This window comes from Lontra canadensis, unplaced genomic scaffold, assembly GCF_010015895.1.
Source record: "Lontra canadensis isolate GAN:19392208 unplaced genomic scaffold, GSC_riverotter_1.0 scaffold101, whole genome shotgun sequence".
Lineage (NCBI taxonomy): Eukaryota > Metazoa > Chordata > Mammalia > Carnivora > Mustelidae > Lontra > Lontra canadensis.
In genome coordinates, this window is record NW_022631095.1 from 3,739 (window position 1) to 22,937 (window position 19,199).

At 41.0% G+C, this 19,199-nt stretch overlaps 1 protein-coding gene across 1 annotated transcript; it reads right to left on the bottom strand.

The window, feature by feature from the left end:
• Nucleotides 1-1,236: 1,236 nt before the first annotated feature.
• Nucleotides 1,237-3,300, bottom strand: LOC116855350 (coiled-coil domain-containing protein 22-like). The gene is given in 5 exon segments (XM_032838056.1): nucleotides 1,237-1,547; nucleotides 1,550-2,195; nucleotides 2,197-2,643; nucleotides 2,645-2,907; nucleotides 2,910-3,300. Coding segments are annotated over 5 exon segments (1,878 nt in total). The 3' UTR covers nucleotides 1,237-1,416.
• Between the last annotated feature and the right edge of the window lie 15,899 nt (nucleotides 3,301-19,199).

Genomic DNA, 19,199 nt, shown 5'->3' on the forward strand with positions numbered 1-19,199 from the left:
ATAAGGAAAATTTTGCCTGGTCCTGACTGTTGTCAGTGGAGAGCCAAATCCACACCAAAAGAACAGGCCAATAGGACCCGGTGATAGAAGGGATTAAAGCAGAGACTGATAGTCATTGTTTAAAGACGCCAGGGACTTGACTTACCTACAGAGTGGGAAATTGAAAGAATGAGTAGTCCCTAATGTCCAGAGTCTTGCAAATTCAGATATGAGTTTATAGATATGAAAGTGTGTGTGTGGGGGGAGGGGCTATGAATGTCCAAAGGGGCAAAGGATTAATGTTAATTTAGGGGTAATAGAGAAAGCTTTATGAAAAAGGCAGGATTTGAATTACATTTAGAAGTACAAAAAAATTTCAGTAATGTCAGTAAGGAGGGTACAGAACATGTTTAGATCTTCTTGGTCCATTATACCTGGAACAGAGTGCTAATGAGGGTTCTGACTGATGCAAACATAGGAAAAAAATCCAACTATAAAGCCATCCAGATAAGGGACAAGATTCTATGATTCTAATGTAGTGTTCCTTCAAAATAATCTGACTCCCATTCTATACTTTCCTTGTCAAAGAATACTCCTTTGGTCTGGAACTAAAAAATATTTATTTTGGAACTAAAAAATATTTATATGTTGAAATAACTGATTCTTAGTGGGACTGAGGTGTTAAATCTGTCCCCAAATTCATTCCATATGTGTCAACAGTTGTGTTCCTCATATATGTGTCTCTATGTGTTTTCATTCATCATTGAAGAAGACCTGAAATAATACTGTCCACAATCCCTTTAGCGGCTTGGATGGAGCAGAACCAAAGTGGCATATGACCAGAAGGCACAGATGTCACCTCATCTAAACCTATCCGTCCGTAACAGAGTTGGCATGGTGCTGGGTATAGTGCTGAACTCAAGAGGACATCACAGATTGTTACTCTTACTACTTTCCTGGAAGCAGATACCAAGCATAGCTACTAGTTATTACTGGTACTTTCCCAACAATGTCAACAGACCTGCCTGAAAAACTTTTTTTTTAAGTGAGCTCCAAGCCCAGCATGAAGCTCAACCTGGGGCTTGAACTCACAACCCTGAGATCAGACCTGAGCTGAAATTAAGAGTTGGATGCTTAACTGACTGAGCCACCCGGGCACCTCTGAAAAGCATTTTTTTGACTGCATACAGAGCCCTTCATTTGGGATCCAAGGCCACAACCTCAGTGACCTCTCCAATAAACTGCAGCCAAGTTCCAACAATCTGGACAATCACCCAAGATAAGGGTTGGGGTCAGGTGGGCTGGGGTCTGGGGCCAAGGCTATAGGAGGAGCTGTGCAGCCAATAAGAGGGAACAGCTGGGGCATGCACTTGGCCATAGCCCCCAGTGTCCCAACTCCCTGACCAAGGACAGGAGCAGAGTGGTGTGGGGGCCTCCTCAGACCTCTGGGATCCTCCCCAAAAGGCCAGCATTCTCCTGGCGAAGGGCTCGGTAGTCCTTCCAGATCTTCTCCAGGTTGCTGAGGGTCTTCTTCCCCATCTCTGTCTCTATCTGCTCTTCAAGATCTCCAGCTCCCACATGATTGTGCCTGTATCCTCAGCGGTCTGGATGAGCTGGCTGCAGTTCTCATGCAAGGCAGCTAGATACTTGTATGCCTTCTGAACGGCATCATCCTTCTTGGCATCCTTGAACACAAGCTCATCGGTCACTGTAAATGTCCGATCCAGCTTCCCAGACAGGGAGTTGATTTCCTTCTGAAGCTCCTTTGTGTCTGATAAGATCTTAGTGATCTCTTCCTTCTGCTTCCGGATGTTGCCCACAATCTCCAGGATGCTCTGGGTATAGGCAAGACAGGACACGTCTCTAGGCAGGGTCTCCAGTTCTGACACCAGCTGCTTACAGACTTCCTCCTTCCTTTGGGCCTCTCTGGCAGCTGCTCGAACACTCTGGTGCAGCTCCTGGATCTCTGCCAGCCGTCGAGAAGATTCCAACTCTCTGCAATCCTGGAGCTTTCGGAGGTGGCGGTACTCAGCCAGGAGAGGGACCCAGTGCTTTTCCCACTGACCCGCCAAGTGGAAGACCCGCTGGATAGTACTCTCCACCATGAGCTGCAGCTTGGCAAGGTTGGCAGCCCCGCCAGGCAGCAGCTCCACTGCCCGGCTCTTCAAATGCAGGCCCTGCTCACACTCCGCGGTGCTGAGTTCATTCTGGTGACTGCTTGGTTTCCACCTGCATGAAGCTGATTCCCAGGGTTTTCACGTTGGCTTGAACCTCTTCAATGCTGCGGTTCACTCCCTCTAGCTGCTCCCTGAGAAACTCCAGCTCCTGCTCTTGAGCTGCCTTTGTGTCCTGTTCAGGCCACTGGGAGGTGGCAGGCACATCAGACACCTGGGCTGTCTGTATCTCAGGCTCCAGATGAAAGGTGAACTTCTCTGAGTGTGTGAAGTTGGAAGCCTTGGTAGCACCAGCCCTGGCCCCAGCACCCCAGGCCTGCAGCAGCTCTCCCAGGTCTCCGGTTTGTGGGGGAGCCCCTAGTTGGCCCCAGGTCTGGCAGAGATGCTCAGCCAGGTGCTTCTGTAGCCATTGCCTCTGAGCCCATGTATCTTCCTGGGTGGGATGGCAGCTTGCCCGGTGGACCCAGTCCTCATCCCCAGGGTGGCTTCCCGCCCCTGTGCTGGCAAAGCTGGATGGCATGGCATTCGAGGAGTGAGGCCACCCTCCCAACAGGCTGGGGCACCTGGGTGGGGGCTGGTAGCACCAGAGGACTCGCCTGGAACTCCCAGGGCTCCCCGCTGGAACTCAACTCAGGCATGACCAGCCTGGTGGTGTGGAAAGGCTTCTGGGAGGCTGAACCCTGGACTTGATGTAGCTTGGGAGTGCGAAGGAGGGGTGGGACCCAGGGCAGAGCCAGCTGGTCCCGGATTTGCCCCCAATGGCCTGGAGAAGAATAGCTGAGTCACTAGCAGGCTGATCTGCATCCTCAGAGGCATCAGAGGCCAGACGCTCAGCCAAGAAGAAAAGCAGTTCCCGGAGATCAGGCTCACTGGGATAGAGGAAGTTCTGATAGCCAAGCTCCAAGGAATAGCCCAGGTCCTTGCAGGCCTGAGCCAGGCTCATGGCCAGGCGGAAGCGGTCGGACATGGCCAGAGGCAGCAGGGGGCTGAGGCAAGAGCCCATGGCAGGGTCGATTACACGCAGGCAGCGGACTACGGCTTCTACAGCCAACTCAGTAGTGAAGGCTCGCAGGGTCTGTACATCTGGAGGAACTGCTGTGCTGGCCTGGCGCAGGGAATGGATGAGGATTCGGTCTGCCTCCTCCATGCTGGAGTTTGGTTCAGGTCTGGAGCTGGGTTCAGGGCAGGGCTGAGAAAGAGGCGTACAGCTGTTGAAACCTGAAAAACATTTTTTAGGTGAGGATATATTTCCTAGAATATCTAAGATCTAGTGTCATTTTACCAAACTCAAACCACTTTGGCTAAAAGAGAGCACTGAGAATTCAAGGAACCAAATTATCCATATACAAATGCAAATTATCTCACTCAATAATCCTTTAATAGCCTATCGTAGAACAACTACAAAACAATGTTTAATTCTTTCATACCACATTTGCAAATGCAAACCCAAAGATGGAACCCAGAGCATAACTGTCCTGTAGTATAGAAATCATGTGGAAGACATTGCTGAGTAATCTAAAGATCTGGACTCCTCCAAGTGGCAAATACAGCTTCACTTTGGAATGAATGATAACTAGAATCCATTTAATTCACCCAAAATGTTTACTGAAGCATTGTCTGACACACTGAGAATACAGCTACAAAAATAAGCAATAGCAATGTTTTCTTCCTCGTGGGAAGATAATAGTAGTAAATAAAACAGACGGATGAGGAGTAGACCAGATTGTGATCAAAACCATGGAGAAACAGCAAAGAATGAGGATGGGAATGCAGAGTCAGCAGGGGTGGGTGAGGAGAGGGCAACTGCCATTTCATGTAGGGTTGTCAGGCTAGGCGTTACTGATTAAGCGACATGTGAGCAAAGAGCTAAAGGAACTGAGAAACAAAGCCAAATCATCATCTACGGGGAGAGCATCACTGGTGGGGCAACAGCACAATCAAACATCTCTTAACGTTATGCTTGGCATGTTCGAGAAACATCAAGAAGATTAGGATGACCAAAATGGAAGGAAAGGAGGGAGAGTTGAAGGGGGTGAGAGGAGTGAAGTAGCAGGGGAGCCACTGTATGAAGCTGGCTTTTACTCTGAGTGAGTTGGGGAACACCACAGCGGTCAGAGTGAAGAAAGGTGTGGTCTGAAAGGACAACTCTTCTTACTGTGTGAAGAATAGACTAGAGGTGAGGGTCATCTCTTAAGCAGGAAGACCAGTCAGATAGCCATTGCAAAAATCCAAGTGAAAGATGATGGTTTCAGGCAGGCGACCAGGGGGTATATAGTTAGAACTGGCTAGATTCAAATGTATATATTTTGATGACAAGGATTCACTGTAGATTGCATATGAATTGTGACAAAATAGAGGAGTCAAAAGATGATTCTGTCTTAAGGATGACGTTCCCATTTGCAGAAATAAAGACTGGGAGAGGAGCACCTTTGGAGAAGGGGAAATCACAAACTTTGATTTGAGGCATGTCAAGTATGAGGTGCCTATTAAACATCAAAATATATGCATTGGGTAGCCAGGAGGAAAGAAATGGTTACAGTTAAAGACAGAGTTCATGGCCAGAGATGTAACTGCACATTAGCAAAGGGATGGCACTAAGTGCTCTGAGACCAGAGAAGTCATTAAGGGAGTGGTGTAGAAATAGAAGAGAAAGTGCCAAGAAGAAAAGGAAGAACTCACCACGTTCAGGAAGAAGCCTCAAAGGAATTATGATTACAGTATAAACTGTGCAATCACAGCCTTCCTGTTTTAAGAATATAATTCTATTTGTTATTTCCAGTTCGTGTTTCCTGTGACTGACTATATGGATTGCCTTTTTATGTACACACTACTGATGCCAATGACTCCTGGCTGATTCAGTATAGAGCCATAAGCACCTACTAAGTGCAAAGCTTTTTCTTTTTCCACCAACGTGCAAAGTGCATTTTCTCTAGGACTTTTGGACAAGAATAAGATAGTGAATAAAGGAAAAGTTTCATGCTTATAGAATTTCTTTAATGGCCCAATCTTTGCACTAGCTTAGTATGCAGTAGTTTGTAGACGCACCTCAAACCTCAAAAAAGTGAAGCAAGAAGACCCAAATGATGGGATAGAAGGAAGGCATAGATGAGTTACCGAAGTGAAAAACCAAGATCCTGCCTCTCCATTTCTTCAGCAATATGCTTTGGCACACTGATTTTTCTCTAGACTCTGGAAATGCTAATTCAATAAATTTACTTTTATTCATTATTGTAATTATAAATTCATGACTGTAATTTTAAAGTCATCTTTTTTCTACCCTCTACTCCAGTGATATGTGAGTGCTATTGATTATAAATGTCAAATTAAATTTCTAGGCATATTTTCCTTCTGTTGGGATCAATACATAACTTGAAGAGCTCCTTTGATAGGACATTGAAAGTTATTTCTCACCCATGTGACATTTTGGCTCTTTTCCCCCTGAATATTTCAGTTAGATATTGGCAGCTTTCACTTTCTGGAGGTTTACAGGGAAATATGCTCTTGCTTTGGAAACCTGAATTTCCAAACTAAAAAAAATAAAAAGAGAGGTGTGAGACCATGAATTATATGCATATTAATTTAACTTTGAATAAGCCCAATACAAGAAAATCCAAATTTACAAAAGCTGATTAAGGTGTCCCAACTCTGTTAATTAGTTATTGATTTTTTACAAAAGTATTCTTCGTTTTTCAATTTTCAATAATTCAGTATAGGATTCCTTCAATAATTTAAAAATGCTTTGCTTATAGCTTTTTGATGTCTTTTTGATGAGTCATAGTTAAAGAAATCTAGAAAAGCTGATTTGCTTAAACCATTACTTTCATATTTTAACCACTTTTTCATTCATTCATTTACTCAATCATAAATTGTATCAACCATTATGGAAAACAGTATGTAGGTTCACAAAAAATTAAACATAGAACTACCAATGATTCAACAACCCAACTTCTGGATAAATACCCAAAGGAAAGGAAATCACTACCTTGAAGAGATATTTTCACTCCCATGTTTATTGTACCATTATTCACAATAGCCAGTATATGGAAACAACCTAAGTATCCATTGATAGATGAATAAAATCCAAACATTTGTGACAACCTAGATGAACCTGAAGGACATTATACAAAGTGAAGTAAACCAGACACTGAAAGACAAATATTGCATCTTACTTATATAGGTGGAATTAAACAAAGCTAAATTCACAGCAACACAGATTAGAGCAGTGGTTTTCTGTGGCTGGGGTGTGGAGGAAAAAGGAAGATTAAAAAAGAAAAAAGAAAGAAAAGATAGTAGTGGTTGCTAGGGGCTCAGAGTAGGAGGCATTATTAGGAGTTATTACTTGGTAGGTGCAGAGTTCAGTTCTGTAAAATGAAAAGAGATCTGGAGATGGATGGTGGTGATGACTGTACAACAGCATGAATGTACTTAATACCACTGAACGGTACACCTCAAAGTGGTTATGATAGTAAGTTATATGTTAAGTATATTTACCACAATAGAAAATAATAATTTATCCAGTAATTTGCCACAGTAAAAAAAATAATAATCTCCATAAGTATTATTGAACATCTAGACTTGAGTCAGCCAGGTTTGGGACTTGGGTCTATATGAGAGAGAACCCCCACCCCATCAGGAGTGGTAGGGTCAAAGAGACTGGAAACAGTATTGACTACTCTGGGTCTTTGCATGGTCAGCAGAATACTATCTAATGTAGATCTTTCATTCACTTCCTCTGCGAAATCCCTGATAAAGTCAACATTTCTTATTCAGATGTTTCAGTGAATTTCCTTGGGGAAAAAACAAAGAAGAGGTGACAAATTCTTTGTTCAAGGTTGGCATGGGCTAGAAACATAGGCAGACTGCACATAAACAGAAGAAAGAAGAGCACTGTCCAACTTAGTTGCCCTCTATTAAAACACCTCTCACGTGAGAAGGTAAATCGTTGTGACATGAACAGACATTTCTCCAATGAAGACATACAAAAGGCTAACAGACACATGAAAAAATGTTCATCATCATTAGCCATCAGGGACATTCAAATCAAAACCACATTGAGATACCACCTTACACCAGTTAGAATGGCCAAAATTAACAAGACAGTAAACAACATGTGTTGGAGAGGATGTGGAAATTCCAAATATATTCTGCTCCTGATGGGTAAGGTGTGCTATTTTACTTGCAGCTCCTGGTGACTGGCATGGTGTCTGGCCCTCATCCTTATCCAACAGATAATTAGTGAATACTCCTTAGACAGAATGATTGACTGTTGAATATTTCTGTATTTTCCACTCAAGAGGTAACAGGCATTTCCCCAGAGTTTCAGCTGGTGCTGACATGAGACAGAATTGTGAGGAGGGCACAAACTGACAAAAGCAGCAAATTCAGGCACTAAGGCTAAGGGACAGGTGGGTGTGTAGGGGGAGGGGGGATTTGGCTTCTCCCACTGGCAATGTTGTGGAACATGGTGTATGCTTACCCTCACTGAGGCTCCGCCAGAGATAAGCAGAAGCTTATCTGATGAACTAAGCTGATGAACTAAGATGATGAACTAAGCTAATGAACCAAGATGATGGCAGCTACTGAGGATGGTAACTGATACTTTTTGAAGGAAAAGAAGAAGAAGAAGAAGAAGAAGAAGAAGAAGAAGAAGAAGAAGAAGAAGAAGAAGAAGAAGAAGGAGGACAGAACTTTTATTATCATATGGCTCCTCATCTTCTCTTCCCATCCACCATAGACTTTTCCCTTCTCTCATTCCATAGCACTTTGGGCTTGCTCCAAATCATTCAGTGGACATGGGGAGTACATTTGAGCTCATGCTTGTCAAAAACTAATGTGGAGGAAAAAATGGATTCTAAAAAAGAGCACTGGCTTGTGTTCTCATCAAAAAACAGATACAAATGAAGTGTTTAGCATGCTTTTCTTGAAAATGGGACATGGCAGTTTTTAAAGACTTCGAATAATTTTAAACTAAATTCTCACAGCAGCCTCTTGAGGTAGAAAGAGGCAGGATAGTGTAACAAAAAGAAAACGGATCTGAAATCACAAGGGGCTCAAGAGTATGTCCTAACTGACCACATGCCAACTGTGGGGCCTTAGGCTCTACGTGTCCTGAATGCTTTTAAATCTCATTTTCATCATCCATAAAATGGGGATTAAAATTATCTTTTCCTGGTGAGTAAGAATTAAGTAAGAAATCTCTAAAATCCATAAAAATGCTTACTATATGTTCATTAAAAATATTTATGGAACATCTGCTGTGTAAATACATACAATTGTGAATAATGAAAGAAAAATCTTTGTGATTTTTTTCATATTTGTGTGTGTGTGTATAGGGAAATAAGCAAAATGTGTAATATATAGTATGTCAGATGTGTAAGCAAGGAATGCAGAGGAAGAGTGCTAGGGAAAGAGAGAGCTGTGATTTCAAGTAGGTTGAAGGGCAGGGGCCCTTGGAGAATGAATGGCTAGGACCTGAGCATGCCAAGAACAATGAGAACAAAATCCTGATAGGGAGAATGTACAAGGAATATTTGAAATAGCAAGAAGGCATCTGTGTTTGGAACAGAAGAAGTAAGGGAGAGTGTAGGTGGAGATATGTGTAGTAAGAATAACATGGGACCTGATCTTGCAGGGTTTTTGGCAATTAATCACCCCTTTAGCTTAATCTTTGGGAAAGGCAGATATCGTAGTACAAGAGTTACATGATGAGACAGGTGGATTGATTGACTTTTCTCCATTTTTCTGGTTAAAGAATTGAATCCCAGAGAAGTTGAAAATTTTCTAAAGATTATGTATTTGATTCAACCTGGAATTAAACCCCAAATTTCTGACTCTTCATTGAGAAGAAATGAAGGTAAGATCTGCTCACTGTGTGTGTGTGTGTGTGCATTCAAGTCAGGAAGGAAGTAGTATTGCAACGCTCCTGCAAACAAACCCCTTCAGAACGGATATGCCAACATCATGTGGGAGCCCATCTATGAGAATTAAACTCTATACTAGTGTGAAGAAAACAGCCCAAAGAGCTATCTCTGCCCTCACTGGATTCAATCATGCTATTGCATACCTCTGAAGCTGGCAATCTAGCCACTAACAGCATCTTACTTTCCTGTTCAATTCTATATTATGGAAAGGGCAAGCTATTTCTCAGTACTTAGGGCCTACTTTCAAATAGTGCTAACTATAGTTTCCAACACTCTGCAAGGAAGACATTTCTAAAGCAGCTATCAAAAATACATATTCATTTAGTTATTGAGAATGTAAAAGCAATACCTTCCTTCTACTTGTGGGGAGTATCATTTTTCTAGCTGCAATTTGTTCATAAAAGAGCAATATTTGTGCCAAGGACTCAAGTGAAACAAATGTCCTTCTTGATGGGAAGTGTCCACACTAATTCAGAGCTGTAAAATAGGAATTTTAAATTCACCTTTTTGTGATTTGGCATTTGGAACTTCTACATAATTTAACTCATGTTGAGTTACTTGAAAGGACTCAATGGATAGCGCTACATGGTGAAATACCAGTCTGGTGCTCGGAAACTTCCACTGTACCTTTCAAAGGCGCTTATTTCTGGAGTGTGCTGTTAGGCAACCTATCATCGTTCTTTCTTTGAAATGTCACCCTTGTTCTGTCAAAGGCTCCTGTCTGCGTGTCTAACTTTGCAAATGTCTTGACAGGAAATTGTCAGAAAAAGCTATAAAGGGAGATGACTTTTGTCTCTAAGTGGAGAAGATGGTGATTTTTGGACAGATCAGCTGAACAAATGCTAGGTGAATTCTCCAGCTCTTTTGAAAGGCATAAAGATAATGTCAGAGGGTTAAGTAATTTCCCAGTCCCAATTACCCTCTTATAATTCTCTCAACGCTACCTTCATCAAGAGACTCCAGATAAGCGTTCTAGAGCTTCTCGTGACTCTGACAGCTTGATGTCTCCTCAAGTGTTCAGGACTGCCTGATGCTATAATTTCTCTACAAATATTCAGGCAAAATAAGAGAGGGAGGCCATGAATGAGGTAGATTCCCAGAACAAATAGACTTGAAACTTTAACACAGAAAATGATCACCTAGAATCTATTTTATAACCTCGGAGAAGGATCCAAGTTGGCAAATCCCTGTACAGATGGAAGAAATCAAAAGCCCCTTCATGTTCTCCGTGCCTTTCTTCTCATTAGCTCATGCTGAACATCTGAGCAGTACTATAGGCGAAAAGGCTCCCGAGCCTTCAGAGGGTCACAGCGGCATACAATCTCAGTCAGGGAGCAAGTGAACTGCACTTGACCTCGTCGTTCTAAGCTTCTAACGCCTATGTCTCCCTGCTGAGTGGTTACATACTCCTCGTAGAGCAGAGTAGAGAAGTTCAACTCACATTGAAAAAAAATTTTTTCTTCACATTAATAAGAAAATGATGCTTTGAGAAGGAATAAAAAGACTTCTGGTTTTTGTTTCCACCTATAAGGAGCTCAGAAATCACCACTCCATACGAATATAAAAGAAGCTATCTCAAAAAACCAACAACTGTTCTTGATCATTAAGAAAAGGGAGGACACAGAGCAAACTACTGTCCTCAAAATTAGAGAGATAGGTGAATACAGGGAGTCATGGCTTCCTAAAGCAGAGATTCGCCAGTGAAATGACCATGGGAACCAACGCCAGGGTAGGAAAACCTGAACTGTAATTATTATTATTCTTTAAAAATGAGGGATAAATAAAGACTTTCCCAGACAAACAAAACCTGAGAGAATTTGTTGCCAGTGCACCTGCCTTACAAACAATGTTAAAAGAAGTTCTTTAAAAAGAGGGAAACTAATATAGGTCAGAAACTCAGATTTACATTAAGTTTTGAAGAAGGAAAATGTGAAAGTAAAATAAAAATATTCATATTTCTTATTCTTTAAATTTTATTTTTATTTTTTTCACTGTTCCAAAATTCATTGTTTATGCACTACACCCAGTGCTCCATGCAATATGTACCCTCCATAATACCCACCACCAGGCTCACCCAATCTCCCACCCCCCTCCCCTCCAAAACCCTCAGTTTGTTTCTCAGAGTCCACAGTCTCTCATGGTTTGTCTCTCCCTCTGATTTCCCCCACTCACTTCTCCTCTCCATTTCCCAATGTCTTCCGTGTTATTCCTTATGCTCCACAATAAGTGAAACTATATGATAATTGACTCTCTCTCCTTGACTTATTTCACTCAGCATAATCTCCTCTAGTCCCGTCCATGTTGATTCAAAAGTTGGGTATTCATCTTTTCTGATGAAGGCATAATACTCCATTGTATATATGGACCATGTCTTCTTTATCCAATCATCCGTTGAAGGGCATCTTGGTTCTTTCCACAGTTTGGTGACTATGGCCATTGCTGCTATGAACATTGGGGTACAGATGGCCCTTCATTTCACAGCATCTGTATCTTTGGGGTAAATACCCAGTAGTGCAATTGCAAGGTCATAGGGTAGCTCTATTTTTAATTTCTTAAGGAATCTCCACACTGTTTTCCAAAGTGGCTGTACCAACTTGCATTCCCACCAACAGTGTAGGAGGGTTCCCCTTTCTCCATATCCTCTCCAACACTTGCTGTTTACTGTCTTGTTAATTTTGGCCATTCTAACTGGTGTAAGGTGGTATCTCAATGTGGTTTTGATTTGAATGTCCCTGACGGCTAATGATGATGAACATTTTTTCATGTGTCTGTTAGCCATTTGTATGTCTTCATTGGAGAAGTGTCTATTCATGTCTTCTGCCCATTTTTTGACATGATTATCTGTTTTGTGTGTGTTGAGTTTGAGGAGTTCTTTATAGATCTTGGATATCAGCCCTTTGTCTGTCATATCCTTTGCAAATATCTTCTCCCATTCCGTGGGTTGCCTCTTTGTTTTGTTGACTATTTCCTTTTTTGTGCATAAGCTCCTGTCTCTTTCTTTCTCTCTCTTTCTCTTTTTTCTTTATTTTTGTGGTGACTTCTGATTGCTCAGAAGCATTCCAGGGTACCCCTTGTTTGGATCACAGTTGATATATTCAGCTACACATCCCCTCTACCACCTCTCACCAAAATTACTACAAAGAGGAACACCCAACAGAGGAAAAACTCAGAGACTGTTCCCTCTCCATCAGAGCTATTGGATATGGACATAAACAGTATGTCAGAAAGGGAATTCAGGGTAACAATTATCCAGGCAATGGCTAGGCTGGAGAAAACCATTAATGACAACATGGAATCGATTAGGACAGAAATGAAAGCCACCTGGGAAGAAGTTAAAAATGTTATCAATGAGATCCAATCTAATCTAAATACTCTAACAGCTAGGGTAACTGAGGCAGAAGATAGAATTAGTGATCTAGAGGATAAACTGATAGAGAAAAATGATCAGGAGGATCCCTGGAACAAACAGCTTAGAAGCCATGAAACAGAGATTGTCACAGTGGATCAAAAATTTTGGCTCAACTATATGTTTTTGATAGGAAATCCACTTCAAACATAAAGGCACATGTAGATTAAAAGTAAATGGATAGAGAAATATATACCATGCTAAAACTAATCAAAAGAAAGCAGGAGTAGCTGTATTAATTTCAGACAGGGCAAATGTTAAGGTAAGGAAAGTTATCAGGGGTAAAGAAGTACATTACATAATGGTAAAGGGGTCAATTCCTCAAGAGACCTAACAATTATTAAGATATATGCCAGATATCAAACTACACAAAGCAAAATTTGATGAACTACAAGGACTCACTATCAAAGTTAGAGACTTCAACACCCCTTTCTCAGAAACAGATCCAGCAGGGAGAAAATTAGTAAGGACATTGTTGAATTCAACAACAATATTAGTCAATGGGATATAACTGATATCTATAGTCTACTTTATCTAACAAAGGCAGAATTCACATTTTTCTCAAGCTCGTATGAAACATTCACCAGGATACATCACATACTGTGCCATAAAAGACACCTTAATAAATTTAAAAGAGCACAAATCATACAAAGTCTGTTCTCAGATGACATAAAAAAATCAGTAACAGAAAGGTGGAAAATCTAAAAACAGACATTAAACAACATACTTTGAAATAAAATGAGTCAAAGAAGAAATATCAAGAGAAATTTTAAAATAATTTGAACCAAATGAAAATGAAAACGTAAATTATCTGGGGTACCTGGGTGATTCAGTTAGTTAAGTATCTGTCTTTGGCTCAGGTCATGATTTTGGGGTCCTGGATTGAGCTCCACATCAGGCTCCCTGCTCAGTCTGTTTGTCCCTCTCACTCTGCCTCTTCTGCCCCCACTCCTGCTCATTCTCTGTCTCAAATAGATAAATAAAATCTTTAAAAATAAATAAATAAATAATCAAAACATGTGGTATGCTGCAAGGGCAGTGCTTAGAGGGAAATTTATAGCACGAAAATCCATTAATTAGAAAAAAAACAAAATTTAAAATTAATAGTTTCCACATAGGAAACTAGGTTAAAAAAATTAAATCCAAAATAAGCAGAAGAAAAGAAATAGGAGTAATTAGGGCAGATATCAATGAAACTGAAAGCAGGAAGTCAACAGAGAAAATTGATGAAGCCAAAAGCTGGTCTTTAAAATGATCCATATTTTGATACACCAGTAGCCAAGCCAACTATGAGAAAAAGAGAAAGGACACAAATTATTAATATCAGAAATGAAAGAGGGTACACAATTACAGATTCTTTGGACATTAAGAGATAAAAAGAAATATAATGAATAACTGTATGCCCACAAATGTGAAACATAAATGAAATGTACCAATTCCTTGAAAGACACAATCTGCTAAAACTCACAACAGGAAAAATGAATAATTTGAATAGATCTATAGATAGTAAAGATATTGAATCAATAATTTCTTCTGAAATAGAAAGCACCAGACCTTGCTTGTTTCACTGGTGAATTCTATCAAACATTTAAGGAAGAAATTAAGCCATCCTCTACAATCTCTTTTAGAGTATAGAAGCAAAGGGAATACTACCCAACTCGTTCGATAAGGACAACTTTACCCTTATACTAAAACTAGGCAAAGACATTACAAGGAAAGAATTCTACATACCAGTATCTCTCATGAACATAGATGCAAACCTCCTTAGCAAAACATTAGCAAAGTCCAAAAGCATAGAAAGAATTTTATACCATAATCAAGGGGGTTTTGTTCTGGGTGTGCAAGGCTGGGTTCAACATTCAACGATCAATTAATGCAATCCATCACATCAACAGAAAAATCACATCATTTTATCAGTAAATACAGAAAAAGCATTTGGCAAAATCCAACACCCATTCATGATAAACAAACAAACAAACAAACAAACTCTCAGTAAACTAGGAACAAAGGGGCACTGCCTCAACTTGATAAAAAAACATTTATAAAAACCTTTAGTTAACATGATACTTAATGGTGAGAAACTTGAAGATTCCCACTAAGATCAAATACGAGCAAGGATATCCCCTCTCCTCAGTCCTATACAACAGGATGTGAGCAGAGGAGATATGAATAGGCAGAACACAGATGATTTGTAAATAGTCTCTATGACATTATAATGATCGGTGTATGTCATTTTACCTGTCCAAAGTCATAGAATGTATATAAGAATAAATTCACAAGAATAAATAAGTTCATAAAAATGAACCCTCATATACAAACCGTGGACTTTGGAGGATTATAATGTGTTGATGTAGGTTCATTCTTCATTAAAAAAAAAAAAAAGCACCATTCTGATGAATGCTGCTGATACCAGAGGAGGCTGTGCGTGTGTAGGGGTAGGGCATAATGAGGAATCTGTACATCCCTTTCAATTTTGTAAACCTAAAACTGGTTAAAAAAAAAAAAAGTCTTAAAAAAGTAGAAGCCTATACTTTTCTGTAGTAGGCAAATTCTAGGATGGCCCTTAAGATTCCTGCTCTTGTTATGTGTGCCTTGTATATTTCCCTCCCCTTGAGAGTGGGCAAGATATATGAATATGATGGGATTTCCCTCCAGTGATTATGTCACCTTACATGACAGAAGGGATTTTGAATAGGTAATCAAAACCACAGATCAACTGACTTTGAATTAGTGAAATGGAGATTATCTGGATGAGCTTGACCCAATCACATGAACATTTTAAATCTGTGTCTGAAAGTCAGAATGAGGTAGTCAGAGATTTGAAACAACAGAGACATTCACTGCTGACTTCAAGGAGCAAACAGCTATGTTGTGGCCAGGGCCACATGGCAGAGACAATAGGCAACCTCTGGGAGCTGACAGCACTTCAGCTGTGAGCCCGCACTTCACAATCAGTAAGATCCTGGGACCTCAGTCCTATAACCATAAGAAACCAATTCTACCAACAGCCTAAATAAGGTTGGAAGAAAGCCCTAGCTGTAAGATGACACCCCAGCCCTAGCTAACACCTTTACTTCAGCTATGTGAGATGTTCAGCAGAAAATCCAGCTAAGACAAGCCTGGACTTAGAGAAACTGTGAGATAATAAATGCTGTTTTGAGTCACAAAGTTTGTGGTCATTTACTATACAGCAATAGAAAACTAATACATTTTTTTTTTTTCCCTCCACTTTGGAAGAGGAGTTAGTCCCTGGCTCTGACCTCCAGGTTGTACCGCTAGAGCTTTATACTCTATTATACTGAACCAGTAGTCTGTGAAGTCATTATGCCCCCTGTTGGGGAGCAGTTTGAGAATGGATGCTTGTTAGATAGGACTCCTGATAATGATTGTGAGGGGTCCAGCACCTGGGTGGCCCAGTCCTTGGGTGTCTGCCTTGGTCCTTGTCCCTGGGTCCTGGGGTCAAGCCCTGCGTGGGGCTCCCTGCTCTGCAGGAGGCCTGCTTCTCCCTCTCCCACTCCCCCTGCTTGTGTTCCTTCTTTCACTGTGTATCTCTGTGTTTAAAAAAAAATAATCTTAAGAAAGGGAGGGACCCCTATGGCTCAAGTTTTTACACATCAGGGCCCCCTTCCTAAATTGAAATCACCTGTATGCTCTGCCAAAAAAATTACATAGGGTGTACTGGGAGAATAAACACTGCAAAAGGTACCATTTGTGTGCTCAAGAGGTGAACAGTACCAGAGTTAACCTCATAAAGACCACTAGTTTCAGACCTTGACCAGTCATATTGACCAAGACCTTATTCATTGATCAGGCAGTCTTCATGTGAATGGAGCCGATGTTCTGCCTGAGGTCTACCATTCTGATGCCAGGTATTATTCAAATCACTGGAACCAAGACAAAAACACAAGCAAATCAACAATGAAATAAAATAACATCAGGCACCTTTAGCCTAAAATTTCTTAGGTTGCTAGTACCAAGAAAAAGGACCTTCTTGAGTTGAAAAAAAAAAATCTGTCTCCATGAGCCTTTTACCCGTCACTATTGAATATGGCTTTGCACGTTCTCATTAATTGGATTTCCCTCTGATGAGGCTCTAAGTCATTCATACAATCCTAGAACTGTACCATCCAGAGTGGGATGTGTTATTGTAGTTTCCCCCAAGTCAATGCAGGGAAATGCCCTAATGAGAAAGAAAGCCTTGAGACAGAGACCCGCTATTCCATTTGGAAGGCCATAGGACATGAAACACAAACTAGCTGAGTTTACATCCAGGAACTTGCATTTGCTGGGACTCCAACGGAAAATTGGACTTAGACTCACAGGTAATAGACTATGTTTAGGCAAGGATAGTCTTTTAGCTTGATTCGGCTCAGAAATAGAGCCTAATACAAGGATGTTGCAGCTGGTAGGTTATTTTGGAGGTGATTCCACAAAGCTCAGTGGAAAAAAAGAAAAGGGAGAGGGTAATGCAGGGTAATGGGATAAAATCAAAGTCAATCAAGGGTACTGTGGGAAACTGGGAGTCATTCCTACAAGGATCCTCTGAGAAACCACACGGGGCCCGTCTCAGAATTATATCACCAGAAGACACGGAGATAGGAGCCTTCATCCACCATATTTATACATTCCTAATTTGTGGAGAGTTGTGCCTAAGGGCATTAACCTGCGTACAGCTAAGCAAGCTCCCATAATTTCAGAGAAAGCATGAGAAGAGTGACCATGTGTTCTAGTTGTAAGGCCACTCTGTGCCGGGAACGATCTCCCTCAGCTCAGTGACCTCATGCTGGCAGAGGTATGGAATAGAGGATCAACAGTGTCTGCTACAGGTGGTGAGACAGGAATGTGAAGCCCAAGATCTTGTCCAGGCCCTGCCCCTGCCACACTGTGAGACTGGCAACATTCCTAAATTATTTTGAGCACTAATTTCTTAGGCTCTATGATTCTGTGGTTGTTTTACATACATTTTCTATATAATTTTTTTAGAAGTGTTTAATAAGCTAATGCACATGGTGAATAGCCTTAAACAGAGAATCATTTTAACAAGCAAAAATCATATGGACTTAAAAATTTTTTTTAAAAACTTATATAAAACTAGAGTGGTGAGGGCAGGAGAGATTTAAAACAAGAACTCCCAGCCTGCTACAGAAAGAGTAGACAGATCCTTTAAATTGTTTTATTCAGATATTTATTTTTATCTTGGGAAGATTCTAACATTCAACTTGAAAGGTGTTTTCTTTTGGACATAATTCAGGGAAATATATAAAATCCCTGTAGGGGAGAGGATGCCATTCCTGGGTCTCATCAAATAATTGTGACTGGCATCTTTGCAGAACACAGAATGAGGGAGAGTGAGACTTGCCAAGACCCCACATTTTCATAGATCTAACAGTCAATTAAAACATACTTAGCTGCAGCTTTAGAAACACAGTTAGTGAGGCCTGTATAACACAAATGACTAAATGTTGAAAAATAAATGATTGTTTTAAATGTCCGTATCAGCCTAGATACAGCTTATGCCTGAACTTTTCAGAAGACCCCAAATATTTCATATTAACCTCCTTTCTTAAGGGTCTCTTAAAGAGGCAGAGGTGCTTAGGAAGAAGCTTGCACCTTCTTGCTGTGTGGTTCCCTTTCCGAAAGGGCCTGCCATAATTCTAGGTGACCTGCCCCATTTGCTCACTCCCTTGATCCTCTGTAGAGTGGTCACTGCCCCATCACACCCCATCCAGCCACCACAAGGACCACTCCAAGAGAAGCAGAACATGTGTGATCTCAAGGAATTTCAAGAAGTAAATGGTGAGCAGCTGGGAATCGCTGGCCACAAATCTCATCAAGGAATTATACTTCTTGACCAGCAACTCATAGAGCTTCCCCTGGAACTGGCCTTGCAGCAATGCATACAAGGACTTGGTCTCTGCAAACCCACACGCCTCCTCATGAGTGGCATGTTGGATCCTTGTAAATCTGAAGAGGCCATTGTGGGAAAATGGAAGATATACAAGAAGAGCAGCAATCTAGGCTGGAGAATGATGACCAAACAAAATGAGAGTCTTAATAGAACAATTTCCCTACCCTCACCTTGTTGGATGATGGAAGAAGACAGGAGTTAACACCAGATGCTACATTGTGTTGAAATTACTCTTTTTTTTTTTTTTAAATTACACATGGTTTATTCTCCGCTTTAAATTCTGATATTCTGAATCCTTTAATTACCTTTCTCAAGTGCAAAATTCCAAGACCTTATTCAGGTATGGCTAAGAAGAACCTGGAAATTTTTGAGTCCAAATTGACATAGCTGTCATGATTCCAATGTCCAGGAAATATAGGCTAGATCAGTATTACCCCCAGAGCACTGCCAGAACATAGACATTCTGTTGGGTTAGTCACATGCTAGGCCCAGTCATTGTGCCACCACATATCAGTCTCATGCAGGTATGTATAGTCAAGTTACTTGGGACTCCAGGTTCATGTAAGGCATCCCTCCCTGACTGGCCACTCACTGTCACATTCCTTAGCTTATCCTTCCCTGTCTCGGTGGCTTCCCAATGTTGGAATATTATGGATGCAGCCTGGAGATCCCTTCTCTTCTCTCTACACCACTAAGTGAGAAATGTTAGTTACCTTGTTGGTAAGGTACTTTCTGATCAGCCAATTTACATTCATCCTCCTAACAGTCCATATCCCCTTATTCTGTTTATATTCCTTCATACCACTTCTTAC